Source organism: Aplidium turbinatum, chromosome 6 (genome assembly GCF_918807975.1).
Source record: "Aplidium turbinatum chromosome 6, kaAplTurb1.1, whole genome shotgun sequence".
NCBI classification, from domain to species: domain Eukaryota; kingdom Metazoa; phylum Chordata; class Ascidiacea; order Aplousobranchia; family Polyclinidae; genus Aplidium; species Aplidium turbinatum.
The window spans coordinates 17,446,376-17,462,504 of NC_137477.1; the positions used below are offsets into that span (position 1 = coordinate 17,446,376).

Genomic DNA, 16,129 nt, shown 5'->3' on the forward strand with positions numbered 1-16,129 from the left:
TTGACTTCGGCTACTACGTTGGTACGGTATGTTATTTGTTTAAACCATTGGAACCGATGGTTTGACTCAATAATAGCATCAATGCAGACATCTGATGGGTAGTTTTTTCAGTTTTAGAAGTTATTCAGCCAGAGTTATGGGTAAATTGCCTGGACGTACAGTAATCGACATGACTGATTCAGTCGGCTACTATTCGGACAATCCGATTTAAAAAAATTCAAATTTGGAGACAGCTAATACCTACCGTACTACCGGTACCTAGATTTCCAAAATCTCGCAAGGAATCAGTTTAATTAAAGAAATTGGCATATGCGGTAGTAGAGGTTACCATCAAATAAAGTCTCAGCAAAAAATATAGAACATTTGTTAACAGTGTTTTGTGATCAACATTAGTGGTTAATCAATGGCAGTGGCTATTTGACTGGCGCCGGTCTTTGAATCTGAAACACTATTTAACGGGTCATGACGTCACTATATAGGCACTTTTTTTTCTTTTTTTCTTTCAAAGCAAAAGATGAGAAGCGCCTATACGGTATAAGTTCTAAATTCGACAACTTTATTCAACTCGATCCGTGGCGCATATGATATTTCTCAGGTTGCTATTCCAGAGGGTTTCGATACTACCCGGTTGCTATTCCAGAGGAATGAGTTCGATACTACCCGGAAGCGTTCCTTTATTTTATTATTTTTTTTAACTAAATTTTGACCCTAAGTGCATTTTTTTTAGTCAATTTTTATTTGAGTTGCCTACAGCCCTATTTTTTATGTCTTCAAATGTGAGTAATATAGTTAGAGTTTTTTTAAGGCAGTGGCTATTTGACCGGCGCCGGTCTTTGAATCTGAAACACTATTTGACCGTCATTATGAAGTCACTTTTTTTCTTTTTCTCTTTCAAAGCAAAAGACGAGAAGCGCGTATATAAGTTCTAAATCCGACTATTTTATTCATCTCGTTACGTGGCGCGTGTGATACGTCGCCGGCTCCTATTCTAGAGGGACTGAGTTCGATACTACCCGGAAGCGTTCTTTGTTTTTTTAACTAAATTTTGACCCGAAGCGCATTTTTGTAGTCAATTTTTAATTTGAGTTGCATTACATTTACATACCATTACCATTTTTTTTTAAAAGAAGCATTGTATAATATATACATAGGCGTCGAAATAGGGTGGGCCGGGTGGGCGGCGCCCACCCGGCCGTGAAACGAGGGTGGGCAAAATATGTTTCGCCCACCCTGTTTTCATGACACTTATGAAGTGTTTGTTACAATTATTTCCGCTTTTGTTAAACGCTGAATTATCCCACTAACTGCCGCGCAACTTCTTGTTTTACGCTATGTCTCTCGCTAGGTATCCGACAGAACAAAGCAATTCCGCAACAACATTGCGTTGAAAAAAAGGCGGTAGGCCTACTCACTGCATTGTCGTTGCTACGGCAACTGCCACACGCTGGCAATTCCTGGTGAGAAAAAGCCACGTTTGATCTTTTTTCCGAATGGTCTCACTTTCGTTACGTCGCAATCAAACTTCAGCTCCGGGTCAGCGTAAGGGAATATGAATATGACATCATAATAAACATTAAAATAAAATAACGTATACAAACTAAAGACGTACTGAAACAATCGCTTTTTACAAATCTTTCGTCACAAACTTGTTGCTGAGTATAAATTGTGGCACCGCGCGATGTTGTCATTTCATTATTGAAAAGTTAAACATGAAGCAAAGTCAAACATCTATTCGCGGATTTTTAAAACCAGCTAGTGTTCGGCGATATTGAAAAAAACAAAACGATACGATATTTTAAAAAAATACTCGATATTTCGATACTTTTCGATATTTTTGTTCTAATTAAGAAAAGAGTTTCTCAGTTTTTGAAATTAGTGCCGGCAATTGCCGAGGTGATTGCCGACGCAGATGCATGAATGGCGCATTAGCGTCGGCAATAAAAATGCCGAGGCCACACGAGCGCTTGTAAGGTTAGCGTTACACATTCCTCCCAGTCGTTATGCCACAGCCATAGATTTGATCCTTAGTCAACACCCTGATGGAGCTCTGCGAAAGAGGCGTGTGGATGGGTATCCAAAGCACGAAAGCAGCAAAACGTGGATGCTTCATTGCAAACGGCGAAGACAGTGTAGATTTCCAGCCAAGCGATGAGCTTCTTGATGTGTCCAATTTCAGTGATGACGCGACAACCTCATCCTCCGATACAGCATCTGATTGATGATTCCGATTCTGACAGCTAGTTCTTTATCAAACAGACTTTGTGTTGCTCGCAGTATCCAATTGTGCCGAAATTAGTTAGTGGATGTTAGTGGATACGTAAATCGAGGCAATCTTCTCGCAGGGAGCTATTAATTTGTTACCGGTACCTGGTTGAGCAACTAATGTTATTTTATGATAATTCAACATCGCTAGATGTCGAATTAATGTAAAACAAACGTAAATTTCTTATCGAGCATTGTTGTTACGCAATATAACCCGCTGGGAAAATTGAATCGATTTGTGCTGACTCAAACGTTGAATCAACCCAAAATTAACTTTTCTCCTCCGTGAGTTATTTAACGTGAATTACCGTAACAGCGTGCGTATCGCGTTGCTCGCTTTATCGCTACTTTTGATATTATTAGAAAAGATGTACTATCCAGAATACAAACCAACATGGAAATTCTACAAACATTTAAATCAAGAAAATTGAAATATTTTGGCCACATTTGCAATAATTCTATTCAAAGACAACTACTAGAAGTAAAAATGAACGGCAAACGAAATAGGGGCAGAACACCAAGAATTTGGACTAATGATATTGAAGACTGGTCAGGACTTCATTACAAAACTGCAGTAAAAAAATCTCACAACAGAGAAACTTGGCATCTCATTGCCTTCATCCCTCGACGAGAGGAAGGAACTTAATGATGATGGTATTATTACATCACAACAAATCAAACAGTGCGGTCGTGATAGACTACTCTAGTATGTATAGTTTTCGCTTCTCGTTTTACATGTTTTGGTACAATTTTTTTCGTAATTAACGTTCACAGCAACTGCCAAGGCAATTTCAACTTTTGCCGTTTGGCCTTGGCAACGTTTTTATAGGGGTTTACAGTTACGAGTTAGGGCTGTAATTGTTAAAATATTGAACAAAATTGAAATAAATATCGATATTGAAAAGATGTCGTATCGAAAATTTGATATATCGCCCAACACTAAAACCAGCTTCCAAAAGGCGTCGAAATGATAACGCTGAAGAAGCCACGTCCAGCACGAATGAACGTAGAAATGACATTAATGAAGAAAGCAGTGCTTCAAGGATGGCCAGTTGTGAAGTCAATGTCTAAGGCAATGCACCGGTAGTTGTAGAAGACAGCATGAGCCATGGATCTCTACCTGCTCCATTTGACGTTAGCATGATGCCGGATCAGCTTCCGGCTCGGGAAGGTCGTGTGTTGCAAAGGAAGCTTTTTTCCGAATTCCAGTTGATGCGGTTAACCCTGATGGTACTTGTTACTGTAGCTGCTGTTTGTGGGCCTCGGAATACAATCGGTTATCTGCCGCAGACCAACGGAACAGTCAGCAGTCACCTGTCCGAACATTTTGTGGTAAATCCGAAGGTGCCACTTTAAAGATAACAGGTCATGCGTCACGCGCTTTTTAGGTCGCAAAGGAAAACATACAAGAAGTTTGTTTAGTTTAGCAGCGCTCATAAGATCGCAAGGCGCAAGAAAGCAAACATCAAACCTATTAAAGCTTAATTGCTGCATAGTCTTTGTGAGAAAGACTAACCATTGCGAATTTGTGAACATACACATTCAATGAAATCTGTTTGAAAACTCTTGCCCACCCAGAATTCCTCTGTTCTAAGAAAAAATCGACGCCTATGTGTATATATATAATCAACTTGTTGAGAACAAAAATGTAATGCTTTGTTCGGCAAACACGGTCACATCAATCAATCATTTTATTTTTTGTCATTAACGCGTCAGGGACGAAAAAGATACTAACTACAAAAATCGATATAGACCTACCTGCACGTTAATGAACGGGAAAAGGTGGCAAAACCTTGAAAGGTTTAAAACGTGCCTGAATGAAAAATTATGTAGGCTAGTAGGCTATTGTTAGCATGGCCACAAACGGAAAATTACCCAGAGAAATTCTCAAATTCCAGCAAATTAAAAAAACTCCAACTTTATTATTCACATTTGAAAAGACATAAAAAATCCCTTAGTACGAGGGATTTTTTCATTTTTTTTTTTAAATTATCGGGTACCGTAGCCTAATTATCATTGCCGTTTTAGGGTTAGGGGTTAGAGGTTAGGAACTCACCGAATCGGACTCACCAAATCGGACTCACCGAATAGTAGCAGACCCAGAATGGCCCGTTTCGGTGAGTCCGATTCGGTTGGTCCGATTCGGTGAGTCCGATCCCTTAACGGGGGATTTTTTCAATTTTTTTTTTAAATTATTGGGTACCGTAGCCTATTTATCATTGCCGTTTTAGGGTTAGGGGTTAAGGTTAGGGGTTAGAAGTTAGGAACTCACCGAATCGGACTCACCGAATCGGACTCACCGAATCGGACTCACCGAATAGTAGCAGACCCTTGCAGACCCCCCTTTGAAGGCTGCTTGTGCCTCAATACGACTATAATACGACCAATAATAATACCTCAATATGCCTCAATACAATATTTCATTTTGAAACTCTGCTTTATGTTATACTTTCAGTAAGTTTTGCTGCAGAGTCTTTATTGATTGTGAATTGTTATAATTGCAACATATGGCTAGTGTACCTAAGACAATGAGTAACACAAACACTGATAAAAAGAAAGGAACAAGTGGTCTTCTCAACAGATCCAAACGCAAGTCAAAAGACACAGTTAAAAACCCTTTAACTGAAGCAGAATTACTAAAAAAGTCTACAATTACTCCTGAAGATGTTCTCAGATTATCACATGCCACAGAAGGTATATAGAATTTCTCACTTTGATTTTAAATTTTGTAGCCTACAAAATTTGTACACATGTTTTATCTATCACAAACGTTACGGTATTTAATGCTGCAATATGTTTTTCCAGCTTTTGAATAGTAGGTAGTCTAATTCTTTGAAATTACGTAAAATGTATCTAAGTCTCATATAAAATATCATGATGAACATTATCTTATACCACAATGTAGATATCAATGACCTGTTTTAGCCTGATTCTGCGAGTTTGCTGTGGTAATAGCGAATTACGCTAGCTTTCGGAATAACAATACAGTTCCCAAGTCATGTGCTATGATGAATGATTTTGAAGTTAGTGAGTTGTTGCGGCTCTTTTGTTTGGCTTGAGGTTGCTGTCTTGATTGATTAATTCATTGAATCTTTATCCTCAGATTGGGAAAGCTTCTTGCAGAGCTTAATCTTGGCAGTTTTGCATACTTGCAGACATGTAGAGGCTTTGAATCACTGACGCAGGCCCAGTCAACGAGTTTGACAAAGGGAAGTTTTCGATTGTTGAAGTCTTGTTGCCGGGAAATTATTCCATCCATTAGATGCCGCTGAATGGAGACCAGTCCTTAACATGCGTTGCTCAAGTGCACACCCTGAAAGTCGAACCAGCACCGCTTGATTTTGAAGCTTCTTCGTTTCTGAAGTCACGCGCTAACTAACTGAGCTATCGGGGCAGGCCTTGAATGCTGTCTGTTGTTTTCTTTGTATTTGATTTAGGAGTATGGTCTTTTCGGTATTTGTGAGTAGGGCGGAGTCAGGTGGGAGTAGTTTTGCCTTTGCTTTTTTTTCATAGAACTTGTGGTGGATTGCGGAATGGCCCGTTTCGGTGAGTCCGATTCGGTGAGTCCAATCCCTATTCGGTGATTTTTTTCATTTTTTTTTTAAATTATTGAGTATCGTAGCCTAATTATCATTGCCGTTTTAGGGATAGGAGTTAGAGGTTAGGATCTCACCGAATCGGAATCGCCGAATAGTAGCAGACCCGGTGGATTGTACCATTTCTGTTGATCTTTATTTTCTGTTGTTGGCTGTCAGCAAGAATATGTCGTCAATGTATCGTTTGTCGAATGTGAGGTTTGTCTGGTTCCGCAGTGTCTGCTTTTCAAGTGTGTCCATAATGAAGGTGGTGAGGATTCCAGATGCAGCGTTTCCCATTGGTAGACCGTTAACTCGGCTATAGACAGTGTTGCCATGCCGTCCTTATTTCTAAAATTTGTCGTTATTTTAAAGGGCGATATCTTAGAAAAATTAATTGTTCTTATTTCTAAGAAATGTCCTTGTTTTTCACTTGAGTTCTTATTTTGTCATATTTTTAACAATGACAAATCTTCTATTTTTTTTTGGAGAATATATCAATGAGTGTTATCACTTTGATAAGCATCCAACATTCCAACACACATCAACTGGACCCTGCTAAGAGATCAAACAATTGAGTATTAGAAAGTTAAGGGTTAGTGAAACAAATTGATCCGCCAATGGTAATGAAGCATGAGTTCTTCGATGATGTCCCGCCTGTTTTTGTTTGTCGTATCCAGGCTTTCACCCGGTGGTTGAAGATTTAGATTAAGTGGACAGGAAGGCAAGGAAGCTAATCTTCGTGTCCACCTTCAGGCATGCCTTAAAGTGTCCTGCCACAGACACAGCCGCATGCTCTTGAGCGGTGTCGAACCGGCGCCCTCTCGATTGCCGTTCCAGTGTTTTCACCACTCGGCTATGCAGCCGACTTCCCGCCTGTCATTGCTCTGCTCAAGAAGATTCCAGATGTTGTGTTCCGCAAGGATGAACCTGAAGACAAGTGGTTGAAGATCTTTACTAGAAACGTTTTTTTTTCTGTTGCTCAAACTGGTTAGCGTCATCGTCTCTGTTCTCTCTTGTTTCGGCTCAGTGAACCAAGAAAAGAAACAGACTTAATGAAATGACAGTTAAATCTCCGCTACATGTAAAGGTAAGCCTAGATTTGAGCTGCCATGAGATGCAGAAAGTATTTTCAATGAACAAGGAGTTACTTGAACAGATCGTTGCCTTTGATATATCATAGCTCTTAAATATAAGTGCAAAGATTTGTTTAAAAATGTTTGTTTCATTTCGTATGAAAACTTAATTTTTAGCTTGTCCTTATTTTGGGGTCTGCAGCCCTCGAAATTAGCTTCCATCTAGGACGGCAAAAACATTGCCGTCGCCAAATCAACAAACCTTGGATTGCGGCGGCAATTGCCGTATGCTTTAATTAAACGGCTAATACTGGCTTGATTGTTTCACAAAAGTTATTCTTTCATCGAATGCTAATTTTTTACCAGTGTCGTTGCGAATATAAAAAGTGGTACAACATTGGATAAATGGTTCTTCGGCAGTAAAGAAAAGTAATGCTTCCGATCATATGGCATCGCGCGTTCATGAACGGGCAGTTTTGCGTCTTCAAGTATTCCAGTGACGACAACCTCATCCCCCGATACAGCATCCGATGATTTCGATTCTAACTAGTTCTTTATCCGACAAATTTTGTGTTGCTTGCAGTATTCTATTTGTGCCGAAATTATCTTAGTTTACTGTATAAATCGAGGCAATCTTCTCGCAGGGAGCTATTAATTTGTTACCGGTAGCCTACCTGATTGAGTAATTAACGTTATTTCATGATAATTCAACGTCACTAGATGTCGAATTAATGTAAAACAAACGTAAATTTCTAATTGGGCATTGTTGTTATGCGATATAACCCGCCGGATTTGTACTGGCTCGAACGTTGCATCAACCCAAAATTAACTTACTTTTCTCCCTCCAATGAGTTATTTAACGTGAATTACCGTAACAGCGTGTGTATCGCGTTGCTCGCTATATCGCTACTTTTGGTATTATTACATCACAACAAATCAAACAGTGCGGTCGTGATAGACTATTCGATTATTTTTTCTCTTCTCGTTTTACATGTTTTGGTACAATTGTTTCGTAATAAACGTTCACAGCAATTGCCGAGGCATTTTCAACTTTTGCCGTTTGGCCTCGTCAACGTTTTTGCGAAGTAAAAATATGCTAATTTAGAAGACTGTGTGAGTGTTCACAGCAAGTAAAATAGTCCGAGGTTAGGTCTTGGTGCGATGTTTCTGATGATTAAACTCCCGCTGCTAGTAAATCAAACAGGAAGAAATTTTGAACAATTTTTGTCTTAATTAAATGCTCATTTTGCGACGGCATTTTTATTGCCGTAGCAGAATGGCCATTATGACGTTTGCGGCGGCATTTACCACGGCAATTGCCGTGTGCCGCCGCTAATTTCGAGGACTGGTCTGTGTCGATGGCAACCCTGGCTATAGAACTTCTCTTTGAACATGAAGGGCGGTGAAGGCATTGTTCTGAGGGATAATCTAGAAAATACACCGATTTCTTCAGGTGGAACAGGCTGCAGTGCTGTGTTTTTTTCCTGTCAACAGTTTTTGGATCACATTGTTGACTGCTTCTTTAGGAGGGATGGAAGTTTACATTACTGTCACAATGTCACATCCAGGCTGAAGGGGAAGTTAAATTTCTCATGGTGTCTTGTGGCATGTCTCTGAGTTGTTTGATTAGTTCTTTATGGACTGTTTGCAAGGTGTGCGGGACGTCTTTCAATAAGGGGTTGAGTAGGGTGCAGACTAGGTGTGACAGTTTGGCAGCTGGCCTGTTTGTACTTCAGATGATTGGACGAATCTTGATGTCAGGTTCTATATAAAGTTTTGATCAGGTGGTAGAATCATGGCACCTACTTGAGCTGTTGGTGATGTAAGATAAGTTAGGCCGCACCGGTTTTAATAAGTTAATAAGAAATTTTCCCATAGACTGCTAACTGACGTTTCCATTTCTGAATGAAGCATTGATCAACAACCTGCTGCCTCAAAAGAATGAAGTTAAGCATACATACCCTTATAAAAAGATTTAATTCTTTTATGTGACAAAGTAGGGTCAAGCGGGGTCAAATGGGACGCGGGGTCAAACGGGCCATTCTGTTACTCTGTTTACTTATCACATTTTTTTTCCTACTTATTCTTTTCTAAAATCGGAAGTTAATAGCTCATTTTAAAGCTGCTTTCCCATAGATTTGCATCATGTAAAACAAACACAGATCTACATTTGGAAAATATACTTCAGATGATGCAAAAAGTGGCCAAAAAATGTGAAAATATTAAAATTTGAAAATTTACCAAAAAAACTTTGCCATACCACAAAAACTAATTAAGCTGGAATGAAAATTTACTGAACAGCATACAGCCCAGAATGCTGAATTAGTATGTTGAAAATATTAATAGTCCCACTTTTTTACTTTTTGTAATTTTTCTGTTTAAATAAAATGGGGTCAAATGGGCCACATTGGTTTTTTGACAAGTTATAACTCACTTGCATAACTTTTTTAATTCTACTTAATTTATATGGTATTTTTTAGGTAAACAGGCCTATTATTATTATTAGATATATTGTCTACACTGATGCAATAACTATAACTAATACGGTAACATTCTGGACATCTGTCAACACTGAACTAATTAATTTTGAGTAATTTTGTCATTATATTCCTATCATGTAATCCCGTGATGCTATTAGTGTATTCCGTAAAGCTTTCAAAGTAGGTAGCAACCTTAAAAATGTTTTCAGTTGCCCCAAAATTTTGACAGGATTATTTTTTCAGGTATTGACACGATGCGAGAGGGTGCCTGATTTGAATTTCAAACTTTTAACTTTTCCCTAATTTATGAATCACCCTATTGTATAATATCCTATTTCAATTGTCAACTATAGACCCTGCTGTTTGACTTGGCCCCTTCTACTCTGTTTATGACTGCCCGTTTAAAATTGAACATTTGTAAAATGTTTCCTTATTCGTATTGTTCAATTTTAGTTGCGAAAAAAAGCAGTGCAAATTATGTGTTCTACCTTTATCTGAAAAGGGCGTAAAACGCCTTTATTGCTAAAATTGTTGAGCATCACTTGAACAAAGTACATGCCACCCAACAGGTCTGTGATAAAATAGCAAAAATAAAGTTCTTTCCTTACTATTTAGACGTATAGAAGTTGTGGCCCATTTGACCCCACAGCTGATGGGGTCAAATGGGCCACACCTACCTCAGCTTATCACATTTTTTTGTGTTTTTGCAAGTTTTCAATTTTTCTGAAAAATGTCTTATTTCATTGCTGAAAGGTGTAATGCTCTGTGGTAAATATTTTTTTTTTAAATTTCATCATAGGTTTTATGTGGCATTCAAAAAACTGAAAAAGCGTCCCGTTTGACCCCGCATGACCCTAGTTAATAAACCGAACCTTATGCAACGCCCTTTGAAATTTGAAACGCCGCACCAAGGCGTAGCGGCATACAGTTTGAGAATCACTGTAGCCTAATATATATACAAATAATTTATCAATCATACTTAAAAATTTAAAAAAATTTAAGGACCCCCTAAAAATGCTTTGTAGACCCCTGGTTGAAAACCACTGCTGTAGATGTTTCATTTTAGCTACAGTATTGTTGGATTGCAAAAACACGTCAATTAGGCCTATTGTTTTCATTCTCACTGGCTAGTCATAAACAGCAACAACAACATATGAGCAGTAAGACTGTAGGCTATTAAACTGAATTGAAACTGAACTTTACCAGCAATAGCACCTAAATGAACGGGCGCCACAGTGTGCGTGCCTATTTGACCGGCGCCTAACTGTCTGCGCCTAAAAGACTTGCTCTCTCAACTAATGTTAACAAAAATCCAGTTTTACAAGTTAAATATTTTTAGTGGTCCACAAAAGTTATTTCACACGCAACCATGAAAGTTAAACTATCAGTATCAGTACCGAACCATGTTTTTTATGTAAAATGTAACTCAACTTGGATTTTTGACAAAGTATTGGAGGGGTCTGGGAGACAAAGCCCCCAACTACTAGGATAATCAATGCAAAAACTGCTTCCTCTAGCTATAGAAATATGTTTAAAGAGGCCATGAATCTCGAAGTCCACCATCAACACCCAGAAGAATAGGATTCGGACAGTGGTCGGCTAGTTAAGTAACGCTGGTCTATGATTTTTACAATCACTATGACTGTTACCATAATATATAATACGATTAATACGGTAGTTAAAGTGATGAAAATTTGCTAAGTTATGCAAATGGAACCATCCTTGAAGAACAGGACACAAAATAAGTGCTTTTGAATTTCAAGCTTCAAGAAATGTATCAATTTTGCTTTTTAAATCACACAAAAAGGTAGTGTTCATTACCAGTTGAAGTATTTGCGCAGTCTGCAGCATAGGTAAACGTAAACATTTGACAAACAGAGTTTAAGAATAAAACAGAAATGAAGAACAAAATTTTTTGTGCACCAACCAACACAAGCCACAGAATGCATCAGCTCATATCCCCCTCTTTATCTGGCATGTGTTGCATTTTGTAATACTAATAGTGGGATTTTATTACAGGTTACTTATGCTCAATAGATGACAACACATACGGAATAGATTTTACAAGATTTCGTATTCGTGATATGGACACAGAAACCGTTTTATTTGAGATTGCCAAGCCACCCACAGGTTTGTGAGCTATGGAAACGCATTGAGCTGTCAAATATGAAGTTTAAAAGTATATATATGATATATTATAATGAAATATTACATAACCTATAGAAAGTTTGTTTTTAAAAAACTGAGAAAGTAGCTTCAGAAGTATAGTTTTCATAGTTTTTTATATTTTTTTATGTAACTGCTTTGTGTGTCTCTGACACAGTATGTAAGCTGACGTACTGCAATTGGTGGTTTGAGATTTGCTTTTATTGAATTCATTTACTGGATATCAGATTATTATTGTGTCAATGATACAATAAATTCTCAACAAATTCGTGGAGCTACTATTAGCAACTTCAAGCGCTTGTTTTTGTCCATGTGTTTACCGTTAACTCTTCCCTATATTCGGCTATGGAAACGTACTGGAAACTTGTTCATGACAATGTGCTTTAGAAAATGACTTGCTGTTACACTGTAGCTAAAAGTCTTGAGTTTGATACTGAATTTTTGGCTGTTTTATCAGACTAGCAAATGATTCAACATTGAATGTTCACCGATTTTGTTCTTTTATGTGGTTAGCTGTATACAGGCGAAATGGCCCGTTTCGGTGAGTCCGATTTGGTGAGTTCCCTATTCTGCGAGAGCCTTTTTCGGAGAGTTCCCTATTCGGTGATTTTTTGAATTTTTTTTTAAATTATTGGGTGCCGTAGCTTAATTATCATTGCCAATTTAGGAGTAGGAGTTAGGGTCTTATTTCCACGTTTAGCGACGTTAACACGATGTAAAAGCAGCAATGATAATTAGGCTACAGTAGTACGGTACCCTACCCGATAATTTTCAAAAAAAAAGTTCAAAAAATCACCGAATAGGGAACTCTCCGAAAAAGGCTCTCACCGAACAAGGAACTCACCGAATAGTAGCAGACCCGTATACATGTGCGGCTGAAGTTGGCACATGCTATTGTTTTAAACAACATCAAATATTCATAACGCAAAGCAATCAACTCTATTTTTAAAAGAGGCCATCCTTTTTTATGTTCTGGTGTTGTTTAAACTCCGGACAATGCGGCAGTAAACCGCATTTACAAATCTGCATTGTACTTGAAAAATTTACAAATAATTAATTAATGACCTTAAGAGAAAGTTTGCTAAAAACAAATATATATTATATATATATTAGGGTGTTTTTAATTTTCTCATATCGTAAGTTTGATTTGTACAGGGCACCAGGTTGTTACAATTGGTAAGAAAACAATGTCTTTCAAATTTCAAGAAATTATTTCAACATTTACAACTTGCGCAAAGAGGTTGAAAAATTCGCAAAATCAATAAAACAAGCAACTTTACAACACGCAACCAAATAACCAGCTTTATTCAGTGCTTTTAATATGCACGCATTTCAGGCACGTTTATAGGATAACAAAGCAAATATAGCAACAAAGCAACTATTCCTCTAACAACCTTTACACCGTGTTTCACCCATAACCGAGATGATCAGAAGCAGTGGCGTATTTAGAAAGCTTATTAGGGGGGGGGGGGGCAATACATTGTGTCAGTCAGCCGTGTAGCGGTCCAGAATCTAATAATAATGTGATGTTGACAGGCTAAATTCAAGAATTGTTTCTTGAGAGAAGCTTCGATCAAAACACAAACTCCGTTCTGCCAGCCAGTATTGACACTGGTTGTGTCGAAACACATTGCACGTACAAGATCCGCTATGCCCCAACTATATATTTCGGAGACCACTGTTTCAGCTTCGACGATTGATTTCCCGATTCTAGTTTTGGTACAGCCAGAAGTTTGGTAACGTCTTTGCCAGACACTAAAATTGGCAAACGGTCTACTTTGATGTGATTGTATTGCTCATAATCACCCATAATCTTCCCATCCCAATGTATGGTCAGTGGGGTGCAAGGGTCAAAAGCCTCCCTAATTTCGTCCGACAGCTTTTGGCGATAGATCTGGCGAGCTTTGTGAATTGAACTTGGGCTAATCATCAGATCACGGGTTGGATGGAGCAATTGCTTGGACACCGCCAGTGCATTTAAAATATGAACGGCCTTCCTCGAGGTAGAATTGGTCCTGTCCAATGCTGCTGCTATCTCGGGGGTTACTACAGCAATTTTACCTCGTCGGAATTTCGACAGACAGCTTGCAGCACTGGACCCAGGCTGTTCGGAGCACGTCGATCCACCAGCTAATGGATGACGCCCATCTCCAGACTTGTCGAGATTATCTTCTTGCTGAGTATACATTTCTGAACCATTGGATTCCAGTATGGTTAAATTAGTAGATTCGGCAACACGAACTGCTTCCGCCTCAACTCGCTCTCTCTCCTTTAATGCTCTATTCCTCACTCGCTCGTCTCTCCTGCATAGAACCATATCAACGCCAACCATGGAACCTAGGCGTCCCTCTTCTCTCTGGGCAAGAAGGAACTGGCGATCTTCTTCTATGTTGCTCATTTCCAAAGCATTACTGTGTGCTATATCGAATAGGTGATCCAATGATTTCTTAAAGTCTGTCCGTTTGATTAACTCAAGCGCACTCTTACGATTGATAGATTTTTTCAAGTTTTGCCATTTCTGGTGTAATTTTTTCACCTGATTAATCACATGGTTTTGATGGCGTGTTGGAATTCGTGCTCGACTCCAAATAGGCAAAAGCAAACTGAAATAAATGCAACAGCACAACAGACTTGACAGTGTAATTTTTGTAGTTTTACGAGGTGTTGCAATTGTGACGTAACAATGCTTTATTTGTTCTGTGAAGTGACGTAGCCTACAAGTACCGGTAATTGCTTATATTCCGCTGCTAAATTATAGGCTAAACAACCTAAACTTTAGCTTCCTTGCGCAAGTAGTAAATGTCGACGGATTTCAACAAAAATTTGCCAAAAGGATTTTTTTACTGAAAGGAAATGAACACCACCCTGTACATTAATATTAACAATGGTTAGAATTTTGCGTATTATGCTAAAAACACCCTAATATATATATTATATATATTTACTTCATTACGATGTTGATGCGTCGTCTGTTCTGAAATTGATAAATTGCATGTATCATATGCGGTGCATGCTGCATCATATTTTTAATAACATGATGTACGGTATCATTTCTATTTTGCGACAATTGTCTAATTCCCTGTATAAAGAAATATTTATCAATCTCTTTGGTGTAGGTCGTTAGGTATAATGGTATATTTTATATGTGTAGGGCCGTAAGAACAAAAACGTTACAGTAGTTTTTTTGCCTGCTTTGTTTTGTTGGGAATATTTAAACGAACAGGATGAACGAAGTCCTTCATGTAAATTGTAAATGCTTCTAAACATTTCAGACACCCCCACCACGGTTGACACCTCGGATCCTAATGCTGGCCGCTATGTTCGCTATTTCTTCACTCCACAGTTTTTAAAGCTCAAAGTGATCGGAGCCACGTAAGATTACTTTTGTGTATGAATGATGTCCATCCGTGCAACTGCACACTGCACTTGTTGAATCTTTGATGTCATAATAATTCGTTCTAAGATACGTATGATATACAGTAGGGTGGGTCGAAATTTGAACTTTTTGTCGGATTTCATTGCTGCAAACTTTGCGAACGTAGGCGTAGCCAGGGGGGGGGGGAAAAGGGCCATGGCCCCCCCAAATTTTCAAAGTTTGGATTCCGAAGTTGAACCCTTTGTTGATAATATAATATGAATAATTTGTATAAATTTATATCGTTTTCCAAGATATCTGGCTATTAATACCCCCCAGGACTTGTTTTAGACACACAGAAAACCACCAATAAATTTTGCAATTCGTAAATTGCGCAAAAATTACTCGATTTACGCTTCTTTTAACTAATCTGTGGAAGCAATTTCAGAATCGCTTACTCTGTTGGGTTTTTGTGTAGCTGAGTTTTTTGTGTTCTCTAATTTTAGCCGCACTTTTTGCCCGTTCATGTGTAACAGCTACCTTTAATAAGTTAATAGCTGTTACTGCTAATCAATTTCATGCAAATATTGCCCTGAAAGTGTTTCCAGAAAGCGCTATAATCCATTATTTGAGTGTAATTTTGCAAAAATTTTGCCCACCACCACTTTTATTGCTTCCCTTGCTCAACCCACCAGCATACGCCACTGCACATCAGGTGGCGATGGCTTAAATCAAAAACTTTGTCGTTCTCTTCAATTCATCAAATATTTGGCCCCCGCCCCTAATTTTTTTTTTCTGGCTACGCCACTGCTTGCGAATAGTCATAAAACGACATTCCTACAAGTTTGAGCTTAATCGGGCATTGTCTTCATTTCCAAAAATCGCGATTTATAAAGGTATTCATTGTGTACTGACTCCGAAAAAATGATGAAGTCAGCAATGACGTCATTAAACTGTAATTTGCAAATAGCGATAAAACTGATTGTCCTACAATCCCTACATGCTTCATTTCTAAGTTATATGATCGCAATTTTTTGGAATGAAGATGATGTCCGATCAAGCTCAAACTTTCAGGAATGTCATTTTATGACTATTCGCAATTGAAAGAAAGTTTGCAACAATGAAGTCGGAGAAAAAGTTCATATTTCGACCCACCCTAATATCGGTACACGGCAAGTGGGCGAGACAAACTGGGCGATACCCACTTGGGCGAGA

General features: G+C 38.4%; 1 protein-coding gene across 1 annotated transcript in view; it reads left to right on the plus strand.

Moving 5' to 3' along the window:
* The window catches only part of LOC145771648 (protein unc-119 homolog B-A-like), a 24,238-nt gene continuing 8,109 nt past the window's right edge, over positions 1–16,129 (plus strand). Inside the window, exons 1-4 of the mRNA XM_082583375.1 lie at positions 1–21; positions 4,718–4,956; positions 11,413–11,523; positions 14,832–14,931. Coding sequence (XP_082439501.1) covers positions 4,770–4,956; positions 11,413–11,523; positions 14,832–14,931 — 398 coding nt within the window. The 5' untranslated portion in view covers positions 1–21; positions 4,718–4,769. The remainder of the gene's footprint in view (positions 22–4,717; positions 4,957–11,412; positions 11,524–14,831; positions 14,932–16,129) is intronic.